This window comes from Hoplias malabaricus, chromosome 5 (genome assembly GCF_029633855.1).
Source record: "Hoplias malabaricus isolate fHopMal1 chromosome 5, fHopMal1.hap1, whole genome shotgun sequence".
NCBI lineage: Eukaryota > Metazoa > Chordata > Actinopteri > Characiformes > Erythrinidae > Hoplias > Hoplias malabaricus.
The window spans coordinates 55,624,635-55,639,953 of NC_089804.1; the positions used below are offsets into that span (position 1 = coordinate 55,624,635).

Genomic DNA, 15,319 nt, shown 5'->3' on the forward strand with positions numbered 1-15,319 from the left:
ACGTCATAATTATGAGATACTATGTCATATATAGCTCTATATGATATACTAAGTTATACCAAGTAATAATTCATAGATATGGAGTCATAGTAAATCATAATCCTAAATTAACAGTATGTCATATTTAGGAGACACTAAGGCATAGTTAGTCATAATTATGAGAAAGTAAGGCATAGTAGATCATAGATAGTTAGTCACAATGAGTCATTGTTAGTCTTAATTATATCACTAAATCATAGAAATTCAGAATTATAAGGATTAATAGTAAGTCATATTATGAAATAATACTTCACATTTAGTCATATTTATACGATACTATATCATAGATTCATATTATTATAAGATACGTATGTCAAAGTGAGTCATATTCATGATACTGAGTCATTCATTCATTTATTATCCAGTTCAGGGCGGCAGTGTGTCCGGCGCCTAACCGGAATCACTGGGCGCGAGGCAGGAACACACCCTGCAGGGGGCGCCAGTCCTTCACAGGGCGACACACACTCGCACATTCACATAAGGTGGGTTTCCATCCTACACAAGGGAGTGGGAGAGATCTGAGCGGCTCGTTTAGCTTGATTTAATATTTTTCTGCTGAGCATCTGTGTCATTTCTGTGACATAGAGCTTGTACTTAATGTTTTGAGAGAAAAGTAAAGTGTTGGATGTCTACACTATTTCACACATGCTCTAAACTAAGAAGCTCGAGTGGAACAGCATGGTAAAGTGCGGAGAAGAGGAAAGAGAGTCGGGGAGAGTCCATTAAAAGCCAATGGTCATGGGATCACTCCGGGGCTCTGGAGGGCGCTGTGCTGCATGCACAGTGTGTTTAAACCAGCTGAAACTTGATCATTTATTCTGAAAACCTTTTTCTGTCACCTCTCTGTGCAGTTTTTTGCGCTTTAGCGATATTCTAACTTTTCCACCTCGTCCGAGCGTAAAACCCTTTTTGCGATATTTGGGTGTTTTTTTATTTTTTATTTTGGCCCTTCTCCTGTTTTTTTCATGCGCATTTTTATAATTCACAAAAAACACAGTGGATGGAAAACCGCCTTCACACACTCACACCTACGGACAATCCACCTTCGCCAATCCACCTGTGTGTTTTTGGAGAGTGGGAGGAAACCGGAGCACCCAGAGGAAACCCACGCAGACACAGGGAGAACACACCACACTCCTCACAGACAGTCACCCGGAGGAAACCCACGCAGACACAAGGAGAACACACCACACTCCTCACAGACAGTCACCCGGAGGAAACCCACGCAGACACAAGGAGAACACACCACACTCCTCACAGACAGTCACCCGGAGGAAACCCACGCGGACACAGGGAGAACACACCACACTCCTCACAGAGAGTCATCCGGAGGAAACCCACGCAGACACAGGGAGAACACACCACACTCCTCACAGACAGTCACCCGGAGCGGGACTCGAACCCACAACATCCAGGACACTGGAGCTGTGACAGAGACACTACCTGATGCTCCACTGTGCTGCCTAATACTGAGTCATAGTAAGACTAAATTATAAGATAATAAATCGTGGTCATTATCATGATGTACTAATTCCCAATTTTAATAAGCTTTATGTGATATTCATTTATTTATGTGACTTTTTATTTATTTTTTCCAGTGGCAAAAATAGGCTTCCAAAATAGATCACGATGGTTTCCAGATCACGATGGAATTGTTTTGTGGTTATTTTTTTTCTTAAAGTCTTAAAGTCCCAGAGTGTGACAAGTGTGTGCTAGAGCTAGAGCACTGTGCTGCTGAGCAGTGGAAGTGTACTCTCCAATGCCTTGGGGAAGAGTTGGAGTGGTGTTTTTCTAAGATGCAGAGCTATTCATACAACACTAGTAGCTGACGTCACTGAATGCAAACAAATAAACACAGCAATGTTCCAGCATCTATTATAAAGCACAACATGCAGCAAAATAAGAGTAAACACTCAATTAAAGCCCTTCATAGGTGACCACAAGTGTTTGCCCATTTAGTGTACTTTGCACATGTATAATGTTTGTCTACATGAGTAAAAATGAAATATGTATAAGTATTCCCAAAGGCTTTTAGTTAAAGGCTTGATGTTTGCTAGAACATCAAATATAAACATAAGAATCTCCGTCTGCATGGTACTGTACAAACTGCTCAGAAATGTCCAGGCAAACTAGGAATGTCTTGGAAAGACGTTCAAGAGTCACACATTTAGGAAACATGTATTACATATCATTGTCTTTGTTTTGTTTCTGTGTGCTAAAAAAATAGAGGCATATTATATCTATGGCATCCATTTTCTGACCTGTGCAAATATTTACAACGTCTTGGAATGAAGTCTCGGCAAGTTACACTGACTTCCTCCGCAAGCGGGGGAATTCTCTGAAGCTGTGCCCAGGAGACAAGTTGCTTCCTGGGGAGGAGAGTCCAGTGTTGTCCCTGGTGAGAGATCCTTGGTGGATCCTGTAGGAAATGGAGTTGTAGTAGACGGATCTGATGTGGCAGCTGGGACGCTGGGTTCGGGAGGGGATGAAGCTGTTGCTGAAGCCAAGGCGGTAGCACAGGCAAGAGCATAGTGAACTCAAGCAGGATTGCTCAGGGGACGAACTAGAGGGGATGCGAGGAAGGGTCGGGCGGGAGTATCTTTCATCCACTGGCGATGGGATGAGGTTGGTGCAGCTGGTGCCTTCCTCGATTGGCAGAAAGATATGACTATGACTATGCTGATCTGTCACATCTGCAAGGAACCTAAGGTTCTGACGCCTCTTAATCGAGGCCCTTTCTTGGGCGTCCCTTCTCTCGTCTTCAGTGTTCATAGTCAGGAATCGCAGCACCACCAGATTAAGGAAGGCCCCGATCACTGTCAACCCAACCAGGATGTACATGAAGCTGAAGACCACATAGGGCGTCTTCTGCTGAAGATCCTCATTCTTCTGCAAGGCCACAAAGTCTCCAAATCCAATGGTGGTCAAGGTGATGAAGCAGTAATAGTAGGCATGGAAGAATGTCCAACCTTCGTAGTGGGAAAAGGCAGCCGCTCCGATACACAGTGTCCCGAGGCAAGACAGGAAGCCGACCAGAACCATGTTCTCCATGGACACTTCTGTACGCCTAAAGCCCAGGCACTGCTTGGTGCGATGAAGAAGGAACCGAACAAAAGTGTTCATCCTTTCTCCCAGACTCTGGAACATCACCAGAGTGAGAGGGATTCCCAGGAGGGCATAAAACATGCAGAAGACCTTCCCAGCATCAGTTCCTGGAGCAGCATGTCCATAACCTGCACAGAGGGAAAATCGCGATCAATTCACAGTGTTTCTGGTTTCTTTAGTATACAGGGTGAGTCAAAAGTTGCAGGACACTCTTTTATTTCAGAAACGAAAGGGAAAATATCTGAAAACTCCAGCAAGTGTTGGGCGAGGGGCCTATCTTTTAGACTGTGCCTGGAATATGGATGAAGATCAAGTTTGACATCTTGGATGAAGATCAAGTTTTTCCAATGGGAAAGTGGTCATGTAGCATATCAGAGAAGACCAGAATTGTCTCAAAAATGGACTGCCGCAATCAGATTTGCAATATGTCTTGTGGCTCAAAAGAGAAATTTCAAAACATTTGTTGTTTGTTACAGGCTCGACCAGACCCAAAATGCTCAGCACTACCTGATAATGCTACGGGAAAGTGTGTTCCCATCCATTGTGACTAACGATGGCGCTGAGCATTTAGGGTCTGGCTGAGCCTGTAACAAACAAAAAAAACTTTTTTTTGTTGATTTCTTTTGAACCATAAGAGATATTGCACATCTGTTGATTTCTGAGGTGATTCAGGTGTTCTTTGACATGCTACGTGATCACCTTCCCATTGGAAAAACCTGCCCTTGATCCACAATTAAGGCATTCCAAATTGGCACCATGTTCTGGTCATAGCTTAAAAGTTAGGCCCCTCACTTGTTACACGGTGGGGTATTCAGATATGTCATTTTCCCTTACTTTTCTGAAATAAAAGGATGCCCTGTGACTTTCGACTCACCAATCACCAATGGTTCATTTTCCAACTAAAAAAAAGTTTCTAGAATGGAGAACCTATTATGAATGCTTCTGTAAAAACACTTAAAGGCAACATCTACAACTCTGGGCAACTGCACCCTCTCTCATCTGTATTTGTTCAGATGCTCTCCGTCTTTTAAGGTAGAATGGTATGCGACTGTTTGTTCATGGTTGTAACTTGTCTGTAAGTTTTTATTCACTGTTTGAATAACCACAGAAAGTCATTTGTAACTTGAGCTGTTTAGTTGTGTCCCCATTTACTGACACTGGGCTTCGTAAACACAGCAGGCAAACAGACTGGAGAGCAGTAAATGGTAAGGAAACCTCCTCCGAATTTAAAAAAAAAAAAGAAGAAATTGTTTAAAAATCATGTACATCCCCTGAAAAGCAACACTAGATTTTTTTTCCTTAAAATGACTACTTCATATCTTTGTGATGTTACTATGAACTGTAACAGGGAGAACAGAGCCTCTGTTGCTGCTACTCTGGGATCAGCACTGCAGAGACTGTCCTGTGTAACTTTCGGGGGAGGGTAGGAGTGTGGGAAGCCATTCCCTATACCCTCGACCTCCCTCTTGATTTCAGAACAGTTCTGTAAGAGTGGTTTAAACTTGATATGATAACTATGAAAGTATGTTTTCATCGGGTGAAGAAAGCACAGGGCTGACGCTTACCTGTGGAGATGATTCTGTTAAGGTGGATCATGAGAAATTAATAGGAAGTTATGTGTTTATCAGGTAAAGAGTGTGCATCATTTAAGCATCTGCTACTTGCCAATAGTGGTGAGTCTGTTAAGGTGGGTAATGAAGAAGGTATGCACAAGCTAAAGAGAAAAGAGTATGCGTCATTTAAAGAGCTAAAACTTGCCAATGATGGTGATCCTTTTAAGGTGGATAATGAGGCATGTTAAGATTGTTAAGGTGGATAATGTATATGAAGGTATGTGTGCATCAAGTGAAGAGCCTGTGTCATTTTAAACGCTAAAACTGGCAGATGGTGGTGATTCTGTTAAGGTGGATAATAGATATGTTAAGTCTGTTAAGGTGGATAATGGATAAGAATGTATGTGTTTGTCAGGTGAAATGTGTAAGTCACTAAAAGGTTGAAACTGGAAGATAGTGGTGAGTCTGTTAAGGTGGATAAAGAAGGTATGTGTGCATCATGCAAAGTGTAACGAGTGTACATCATTTAATGAGCTGAAATTTGCAGATGACGGTGAATCTGTTACGGTGGAAAATGAGATATATCAAGCCCATTAAGGGGGATAATGAGACATGTTAAATCTGTTAAGGTGGATATGCATATGTTAAGTCTGTTAAGGTGGATAATGGATATGTTAAGTCTGTTAAGGTGGATTGTGCATATGTTAAGTCTGTTAAGGTGGATAATGGATATGTTAAGTCTGTTAATGTGGGTATGCATATGTTATGTCTGTTAAGGTGGATAATGGATATGTTAAATCTGTTAAGGTGTATATGCATATGTTAAGTCTGTTAAGGTGGATACTGGATATGTTAAGTTTGTTAAGGTGGATATGCATATGTTGAGTCTGTTAAGGTAGATATGCATATGTTAAGTCTGTTAATGTGGATAATGGATATGTTAAGTCTGTTAAGGTGGATAATGGATATGTTAAGTTTGTTAAGGTGGATACGCACATGTTAAGTCTGTTAAGGTGGATAATGCATATGTTAAGTTTGTTAACGTGGATGTGCACATCTTAAGTCTGTTAAGGTGGATATACACATGTTAAGTCTGTTAAGGTGGATATGCACATGTTAAGTCTGTTAAGGTGGATAATAGATATGTTAAGTCTGTTAAGGTGGATATGCCTATGTTAAGTCTGTTAGGGTGGATAATGGATATGTTAAGTCTGTTAAGGTGGATAATCGATATATTAAGTCTGTTAAGGTGGATATGCATATGTTAAGTCTGTTAAGGTAGATATGCATATGTTAAGTCTGTTAATGCGGATAATGTATATGTTAAGTCTGTTAAGGTGGATAATGGATATGTTAAGTTTGTTAAGGTGGATAATGCATATGTTAATTTTGTTAACGTGGATGTGCACATGTTAGGTCTTAATGTGGATATGCACATGTTAAGTCTGTTAAGGTGGATAATGGATATGTTAAGTCTGTTAAGGTGGATATGCCTATTTTAAGTCTGTTAGGGTGGATAATGGATATGTTAAGTCTGTTAAGGTGGATAATGGATATGTTAAGTCTGTTAAGGTGGATAATGGATATGTTGAGTCTGTTAAGGTGGATATACACAGGTTAAGTCTGTTAAGGTGGATAATGGATATGTTAAGTCTGTTAGGGTGGGATAATGCATATGTTAAATCTGTTAATCTGGATAATACATATGTTAAGTATGTTAATGTGGATAATGCGTATATTAAGTCTGTTAAGCTGGATAATACATATGTTAAGTCTTTTAAGGTGGATAATGTATATGTTAAGTCTGTTAAGGTGGATATGCATATGTTAAGTCTGTTAGGGTGGATAATACATATGGTAAGTCTGTTAACGTGGATAATGCACATGTTAAGTCTGTTAATGTGGATAATGTATATGTTAAGTCTGTTAAGGTGGATAATACATATGTTAAGTCTGTTAAGGTGGATAATGCGTATGTTACATCTGTTAAGGTGGATATGCCTATGTTAAGTCTGTTAGGGTGGATAATACATATGTTAAGTCTGTTAAGGTGGATAATACATATGTTAAGTCTGTTAAGGTGGATATGCATATGTTAAGTCAGTTAAGGTGGATATGCCTATGTTAAGTCTGTTAAGGTGGATATGCCTATGTTAAGTCTGTTAGGGTGGATAATACATATGTTAAGTCTGTTAAGGTGGATAATACATATGTTAAGTCTGTTAAGGTGGATATGCATATGTTAAGTCTGTTAAGGTGGATATGCCTATGTTAAGTCTGTTAGGGTGGATAATAAATATGTTAAGTCTGTTAAGGTGGATAATACATATGTTAAGTCTGTTAAGGTGGATATGCATATGTTAAGTCTGTTAAGGTGGATATGCCTATGTTAAGTCTGTTAGGGTGGATAATAAATATGTTAAGTCTGTTAAGGTGGATAATACATATGTTAAGTCTGTTAAGGTGGATATGCATATGTTAAGTCTGTTAGGGTGGATAAAATATATGTTAAGTCAGTTAAGGTGGATATGCCTATGTTAAGTCTGTTAAGGTGGATATGCCTATGTTAAGTCTGTTAGGGTGGATAATAAATATGTTAAGTCTGTTAAGGTGGATAATACATATGTTAAGTCTGTTAAGGTGGATATGCATATGTTAAGTCTGTTAAGGTGGATATGCCTATGTTAAGTCTGTTAGGGTGGATAATAAATATGTTAAGTCTGTTAAGGTGGATAATACATATGATAAGTCTGTTAAGGTGGATATGCATATGTTAAGTCTGTTAGGGTGGATAAAATATATGTTAAGTCTGTTAAGGTGGATAATGGATATGTTAAGTCTGTTAAGGTGGATAATGGATATATTAAGTCTGTTAATGTGGATAATGGATATGTTAAGTCTGTTAAGGTGGATAATGAATTTGAAGGTATGTGTGCATCAGGTGAAGAGTGTGCGTCATTTAAAGAGCTGAAACTTGCCGATGGTGGTGATGACGGTGATGGCGAAGTAGAAGGATCCGGCAAGTTTCCACTGGCGTCCAGCTCGGTGCGGCTCAGCCCGGAGAACCAGACGCTCTATCTCGCGGTAATCCTCCTCACTGAAGCCATAGAGGCGCTTCATCTCACTTCGTTTGTGCTCGAGCGCTCGTTTCCTGCTGTTCTCTGTCTCACTCTCCAGCGCGTCGAAGACGGCTGCACCCACCAGCAGGTAACAGAGCATACACAGGATCAGAGACAGCGTCCGCACAGTCTGCTTCTGCATCTCACACACTCACACACACATCTCCCACACACACTCACACACCTCACATCCCACATCTACTACTACTGAGAGCGAGAGAGCGAGAGAGAGAGCGAGAGAGAGAGAGAGAGAGAGACAGAGAGAGAGAAAGAGAGAGAGGTGAGGAGGAGGGACAGGGATAGGATATAGAAGAGAGAGAGAGAGAAAGAGAGAGAGGTGAGGAGGAGGGACAGGGATAGGATATAGAAGAGAGAGAGAGAGAGAGTTAGAGAAAGAGAAACAAACAAAGGAGGAGAAAGGAAGGAAGGAGAGAGGAAAGAGAAAAAGGCAAGGAAGAAAAAAGAATGGAGAGTAGAAGGGCAAAAAAGAAGGGAAGGGGAAGAGTATGAGGGGAAAAAAGAGTGGGGCAGAGGGAAAGCATGAGAGGACAGAGAATGAGAGAAGAGATAACAAAACTGCAGGGTGGGAAAAGAGAAAGGTGAGGTATAAAGAGAAGATGAAGAGAGAGAAAAGGCAGTGGGAGAAGAGATTGAGGAATGGGGAAAGATGGAGAAATAGCAGAGAAATAAAGTAATGAAAAATAATATAGAGGAGAATTATAGTATGAGTGACTGATAATGTGTGTGTGTGTGTGGTTTTTATCCAATACAAAGAGAGAGAGTGAGTGACTGGGTGAGTGTGTGAAACTGTCCACAGGTGTGAGTGACTGGGTGAGTGTGTGTAACTGTTCACAGGTGTGAGTGACTGTGTGAGTGTGAAACTGTCCACAGGTGTGAGTGTGTGAGTGACTGGGTGAGTGTGTGAAATTGTCCACAGGTGTGAGCGACTGGGTGAGTGTGTGTAACTGTTCACAGGTGTGAGTGTGTGAGTGACTGTGTGAGTGTGAAACTGTCCACAGGTGTGAGTGTGTGAGTGACTGGGTGAGTGTGTGAAATTGTCCACAGGTGTGAGCGACTGGGTGAGTGTGAAACTGTCCACAGGTGTGAGTGTGTGAGTGACTGTTTGAGTGTGTGAAACTGTCCACAGGTGTGAGTGTGTGAGTGACTGTTTGAGTGTGTGATTGACTGGGTGAGTGTGTGAGTGACAGGCTGAGTGTGTGAAACTGTCCACAAGTGTGAGTGACAGGGTGAGTGTGTGAAACTGTCCACAGGTGTGAGTGTGTAAGCGACTGGGTGAGTGTGTGAGTGACAGGGTGAGTGTGTGAAATTGTCTACAGGTGTGAGTGACTAGGTGAGTGTGTGAAACTGTCCACAGGAGTGAGTTTGTGAGTGACTGGATGAGTGTTTGAGTGACTGGGTGAGTGTGTGAAACTGTCCACAGGTGTGAGTGTGTGAGTGACTGGGTGAGTGTGTGAAACTGTCCACAGGTGTGAGTGTGTGAGTGACTGAGTGAGTGTGTGAAACTGTCCACAGGTGTGAGTGTGTGAGTGACTGGGTGACTGTGTGAAACTGTCCACAGGTGTGAATGTGTGAATGACTGGATGAGTGTTTGAGTGACTGGGTGAGTGTGTGAAACTTTCCACAGGTGTGAGTGTGTGAGTGACTGGGTGAGTGTGTGAAACTGTCCACAGGTGTGAGTGTGTGAGTGACTGAGTGAGTGTGTGAAACTGTCCACAGGTGTGAGTGACAGGGTGAGTGTGTGAAACTGTCCACAGGTGTGAGTGTGTGAGTGACTGTTTGAGTGTGTGATTGACTGGGTGAGTGTGTGAGTGACAGGCTGAGTGTGTGAAACTGTCCACAAGTGTGAGTGACAGGGTGAGTGTGTGAAACTGTCCACAGGTGTGAGTGTGTAAGCGACTGGGTGAGTGTGTGAGTGACAGGGTGAGTGTGTGAAATTGTCTACAGGTGTGAGTGACTAGGTGAGTGTGTGAAACTGTCCACAGGAGTGAGTTTGTGAGTGACTGGATGAGTGTTTGAGTGACTGGGTGAGTGTGTGAAACTGTCCACAGGTGTGAGTGTGTGAGTGACTGGGTGAGTGTGTGAAACTGTCCACAGGTGTGAGTGTGTGAGTGACTGAGTGAGTGTGTGAAACTGTCCACAGGTGTGAGTGTGTGAGTGACTGGGTGACTGTGTGAAACTGTCCACAGGTGTGAATGTGTGAATGACTGGATGAGTGTTTGAGTGACTGGGTGAGTGTGTGAAACTTTCCACAGGTGTGAGTGTGTGAGTGACTGGGTGAGTGTGTGAAACTGTCCACAGGTGTGAGTGTGTGAGTGACTGAGTGAGTGTGTGAAACTGTCCACAGGTGTGAGTGACAGGGTGAGTGTGTGAAACTGTCCACAGGTGTGAGTGTGTGAGTGACAGGGTGAGTGTGTGAAACTGTCCACAGGTGTGAGTGTGTGAGTGACTGGGTGAGTGTGTGAAACTGTCCACAGGTGTGAGTGTGTGAGTGACTGGGTGACTGTGTGAAACTGTCCACAGGTGTGAATGTGTGAATGACTGGATGAGTGTTTGAGTGACTGGGTGAGTGTGTGAAACTGTCCACAGGTGTGAGTGTGTGAGTGACTGGGTGAGTGTGTGAAACTGTCCACAGGTGTGAGTGTGTGAGTGACTGAGTGAGTGTGTGAAACTGTCCACAGGTGTGAGTGACAGGGTGAGTGTGTGAAACTGTCCACAGGTGTGAGTGTGTGAGTGACAGGGTGAGTGTGTGAAACTGTCCACAGGTGTGAGTGTGTGAGTGACTGGGTGAGTGTGTGAAACTGTCCACAGGTGTGAGTGTGTGAGTGACTGAGTGAGTGTGTGAAACTGTCCACAGGTGTGAGTGTGTGTGACAGGGTGAGTGTGTGAAACTGTCCACAGGTGTGAGTGTGAGATGCCCTGTGAAAGAGTGTGTTGCTGCCTGGTGCCCAGTGATTGCAGGTAGACTGTGGACACACTGTGTCCCTGATTAGGATGATGCAGTTACAGAAGATGAATGAGTGAGTGAATTAACGTCTTATATATGTGCATAAATGACCTAAAACCCAGGAATCAGAAACAGGTAGTGAATATTAATGCTTGTTGCTCTCCATGGTGCTGCAATGTTCTAGGGAAAGCCCTAGAAAAAAGCGCTGTGTTTTTCACTTGAGGTTTCTGAGGAATTTAGATGCACTTCTACGGAAGCCTGTTTGCGCCACCAAAAAATAATAATAAAAACATGAACAATTCGTTTTTCATTAATGTATAAATTGTCAGAATACTGAGGGATAGTATACTATCTCAGTACTCAATATATTGACTTAGTTTCTCAAAATAATGAGATTATTTTCAATATTAATCAGAAATATTGATGACTTATTTTATTTTTATTTTTTTAAATGCTTTATTTAGTGGGAATGGGCTCTGTTCATTACTGTGCTGCTGTTCTGTGCTTATGAAGGCGAATGTTCACAGTCCTTTGCCTTTGTCTCTGTCCACGTTCTGCAGGACTGTGATGGCCTCTCTCTCTCTTGATCTGCTCAGTTTATTTTTTGTCGGTATTTCTCTCTGTGTCTTCTGGCAGATTAATGACTTTTATGTTGTTGTGTCTGGACCTGTTTTCCTGGTCCTCCAGCCTGTAGATGGCCTCATTGGTGTGCTTGAATTTAACCAGTAACTCATTCACCTTGTCTCCACAGTTTTCTTTTTAGGTATATTTCTGCAGTGTGTGCCTGCTGTGAAAAAAAATGACTCTTTGAACTGAATGAATTGAATTATCTTTTATTAAGGTCAAAGGGTTAATGAAATGAAAGAGAATTATAGTATGAGTGACTGATAATGTGTGTGTGTGTGTGGTTTTTATCCAATACAAAGAGAGAGAGTGAGTGACTGGGTGAGTGTGTGAAACTGTCCACAGGTGTGAGTGACTGGGTGAGTGTGTGTAACTGTTCACAGGTGTGAGTGACTGTGTGAGTGTGAAACTGTCCACAGGTGTGAGTGTGTGAGTGACTGGGTGAGTGTGTGAAATTGTCCACAGGTGTGAGCGACTGGGTGAGTGTGTGTAACTGTTCACAGGTGTGAGTGACTGTGTGAGTGTGAAACTGTCCACAGGTGTGAGTGTGTGAGTGACTGGGTGAGTGTGTGAAATTGTCCACAGGTGTGAGCGACTGGGTGAGTGTGAAACTGTCCACAGGTGTGAGTGTGTGAGTGACTGTTTGAGTGTGTGAAACTGTCCACAGGTGTGAGTGTGTGAGTGACTGTTTGAGTGTGTGATTGACTGGGTGAGTGTGTGAGTGACAGGCTGAGTGTGTGAAACTGTCCACAAGTGTGAGTGACAGGGTGAGTGTGTGAAACTGTCCACAGGTGTGAGTGTGTAAGCGACTGGGTGAGTGTGTGAGTGACAGGGTGAGTGTGTGAAATTGTCTACAGGTGTGAGTGACTAGGTGAGTGTGTGAAACTGTCCACAGGTGTGAGTGTGTGAGTGACTGGGTGAGTGTGTGAAACTGTCCACAGGTGTGAGTGTGTGAGTGACTGGGTGAGTGTGTGAAACTGTCCACAGGTGTGAGGGTGTGAGTGACTGAGTGAGTGTGTGAAACTGTCCACAGGTGTGAGTGTGTGAGTGACTGGGTGACTGTGTGAAACTGTCCACAGGTGTGAATGTGTGAATGACTGGATGAGTGTTTGAGTGACTGGGTGAGTGTGTGAAACTTTCCACAGGTGTGAGTGTGTGAGTGACTGGGTGAGTGTGTGAAACTGTCCACAGGTGTGAGTGTGTGAGTGACTGAGTGAGTGTGTGAAACTGTCCACAGGTGTGAGTGACAGGGTGAGTGTGTGAAACTGTCCACAGGTGTGAGTGTGTGAGTGACTGGGTGAGTGTGTGAAACTGTCCACAGGTGTGAGTGTGTGAGTGACTGGGTGAGTGTGTGAAACTGTCCACAGGTGTGAGTGTGTGAGTGACTGAGTGAGTGTGTGAAACTGTCCACAGGTGTGAGTGACAGGGTGAGTGTGTGAAACTGTCCACAGGTGTGAGTGTGTGAGTGACAGGGTGAGTGTGTGAAACTGTCCACAGGTGTGAGTGTGTGAGTGACTGGGTGAGTGTGTGAAACTGTCCACAGGTGTGAGTGTGTGAGTGACTGTTCATTACTGTGCTGCTGTTCTGTGCTTATGAAGGCGAATGTTCACAGTCCTTTGCCTTTGTCTCTGTCCACGTTCTGCAGGACTGTGATGGCCTCTCTCTCTCTTGATCTGCTCAGTTTATTTTTTGTCGGTATTTCTCTCTGTGTCTTCTGGCAGATTAATGACTTTTATGTTGTTGTGTCTGGACCTGTTTTCCTGGTCCTCCAGCCTGTAGATGGCCTCATTGGTGTGCTTGAATTTAACCAGTAACTCATTCACCTTGTCTCCACAGTTTTCTTTTTAGGTATATTTCTGCAGTGTGTGCCTGCTGTGAAAAAAAATGACTCTTTGAACTGAATGAATTGAATTATCTTTTATTAAGGTCAAAGGGTTAATGAAATGAAATCATCTACGTCCAGAGATTTGTGTAACGTGCTCATTCTCAAATGTTCTAGCTGGATGTACATGATTTAATTGCATGTAACCCTTTGATGTAAAGACTTTAAGTAAATTCAGAGTGTTAGAAAATTGTTCACAATCTGGGAGCTCAGCTCTGACATTTCTACTCTCTCTGCGTCAGATGAACAACACAAATAAGGTGGACGTTTATACTGTACCCCTGGGTATGGGTGTCCACCGATACTGTAGATTATTATGTATTAATAGATATGGAGAAAACTGTATGTTGTCATCTAGTGCTTACTGGTGGTATTGCTATATGAGGTGACCAATAAAAAAAAAACCCGTTCAACGTTATGTGACAGTGTGAAGTGAGTTTCCGTTATATCAGTTTAAAATAGAGTGAGAGATTATGGATCTTAAAGAACAGAGAGCCAGCCTGTGTGTGTGTGTGTGTGTGTGTGTGTGTGTGTGGCTGTGGGCAGGTGGATTGTGATTTGACGGAGTGTTTCTGAGATTTAATGGCACTTTGATCTCTCTCTCTCTCTCTCTCTCTCTCTCTCTCTCTCTCTCTCTCTCTTTGTTCTTCAGAGACGGAGGAAATCAGATTTCTCCTCAGGACAGAGAGTGGGGGTTGATGGATAACGGGTCTGCTTTGCTGTGCTGTTATCGTGGGAGAGGTAATTGAATGGCCCAGGAGCAGGTCTGAAGCCTGTTCTCTGGATAGACAAAGCACACAGAGAAGCAGATGCAGCCGCAGATGCTCCAGGTGTTGTGTTTCCATTTATAACTTCTGATGTGAATGGATAACTATAACAAGAAACATTTTAAATAAACCAGAGTCTGGATTCACAGGAAGACTATAATGAGAAACACTGAGACACAGGGCTGAGAGAGAGAGAGAGAGAGAGAGAGAGAGAGAGAGAGAGAGAGAGAGAGAGAGAACAAGATGCAGTTGCAGATGTCTTTTCTGAGTCATGATACATAATTACAGCAGTGTGAATGAACAGAGAGAGCTTTGCATTCCACACTTTCACACTTGGACTGTGAGTGTGTGTGTGTGTGTTGTTTCATACATTTTCAGTATAAAAATATCTTGTCTTCATAGTAAATGCAGCTAAAACAGGTCACACCAAACTAAAGGAAAAATACAGAACTAAATCCTTCTGAACCCTGAAGCATTTAAAGGTGATTCCTCTGTTCGTCCTTCCACTAAACTCACTGTGTGACTGACAGTTGTGTGTGATCTGTGTGTGAATAACTCACTCAGATTCAGACAGAAGAGCAGAGAGACGCATTAGAGTCTGACGCTAACAGTTTTACATTAAATCCTATGATGAAAATGCTAATGTGGCTGACAGGGGGTAACACAGAGGGATCCTTTACCTCAGACATAAAGAGACGGTGGGTTTCTGTGCTTCTGACTGTTGTGAGACTCTCAGCGTATGAGATAAATCCATCAATCTCGTTTGTTTACATTAGCGCTGTGCTCTGAAACCAGAGACCCACTCACCAGTATGGCGTCTACGCCAAAAATGTGACTGCAACCCATGAATAGTAATATATTCATGGAGGTGATGTTACAGATGTAAATACTGAGCTGATACGGGCCCTTTAAAATCCTGGCCCTTTTCCTTGTTCTTTTGTTGGTGTCCATTAAATGTCACCCAAGAGTGGCCTAAAGAGTTTTTAACCACAGCAAAGGGTTAAAAACCAGCGCCTCCAGATGTTGCTGTGCCTTGATTACAGCCAGCTTTAATCTGAACACATTAGAGCAAGGTACAAATAGCACGGAGAGAGAGAGAGAGAGAGAGAGAGAGAGAGAGAGAGAGAGATAAACAGAGAAAAAAGAGTGAACAGATTAAGTGATAAACGGGAAAGAGAGAGAGAGAGATAAAGTGATAGAGAGAGAGCAGAGAGACAGACAGACTCTGAAATAACACATTCCCTGTGTTTTAGATACAGCACCTG

General features: G+C 42.8%; 1 protein-coding gene across 1 annotated transcript; it reads right to left on the minus strand.

The window, feature by feature from the left end:
• Positions 1 to 2,343: 2,343 nt before the first annotated feature.
• Positions 2,344 to 7,958, minus strand: kcnk15 (potassium channel, subfamily K, member 15). Its single transcript, XM_066673044.1, has 2 exons — positions 7,676 to 7,958; positions 2,344 to 3,272 (listed from the first exon to the last, which is right to left on the minus strand). The coding sequence occupies exons 1-2, from the start codon at positions 7,956 to 7,958 to the stop codon at positions 2,344 to 2,346; spliced, it is 1,212 nt and encodes a 403-aa protein (XP_066529141.1).
• Between the last annotated feature and the right edge of the window lie 7,361 nt (positions 7,959 to 15,319).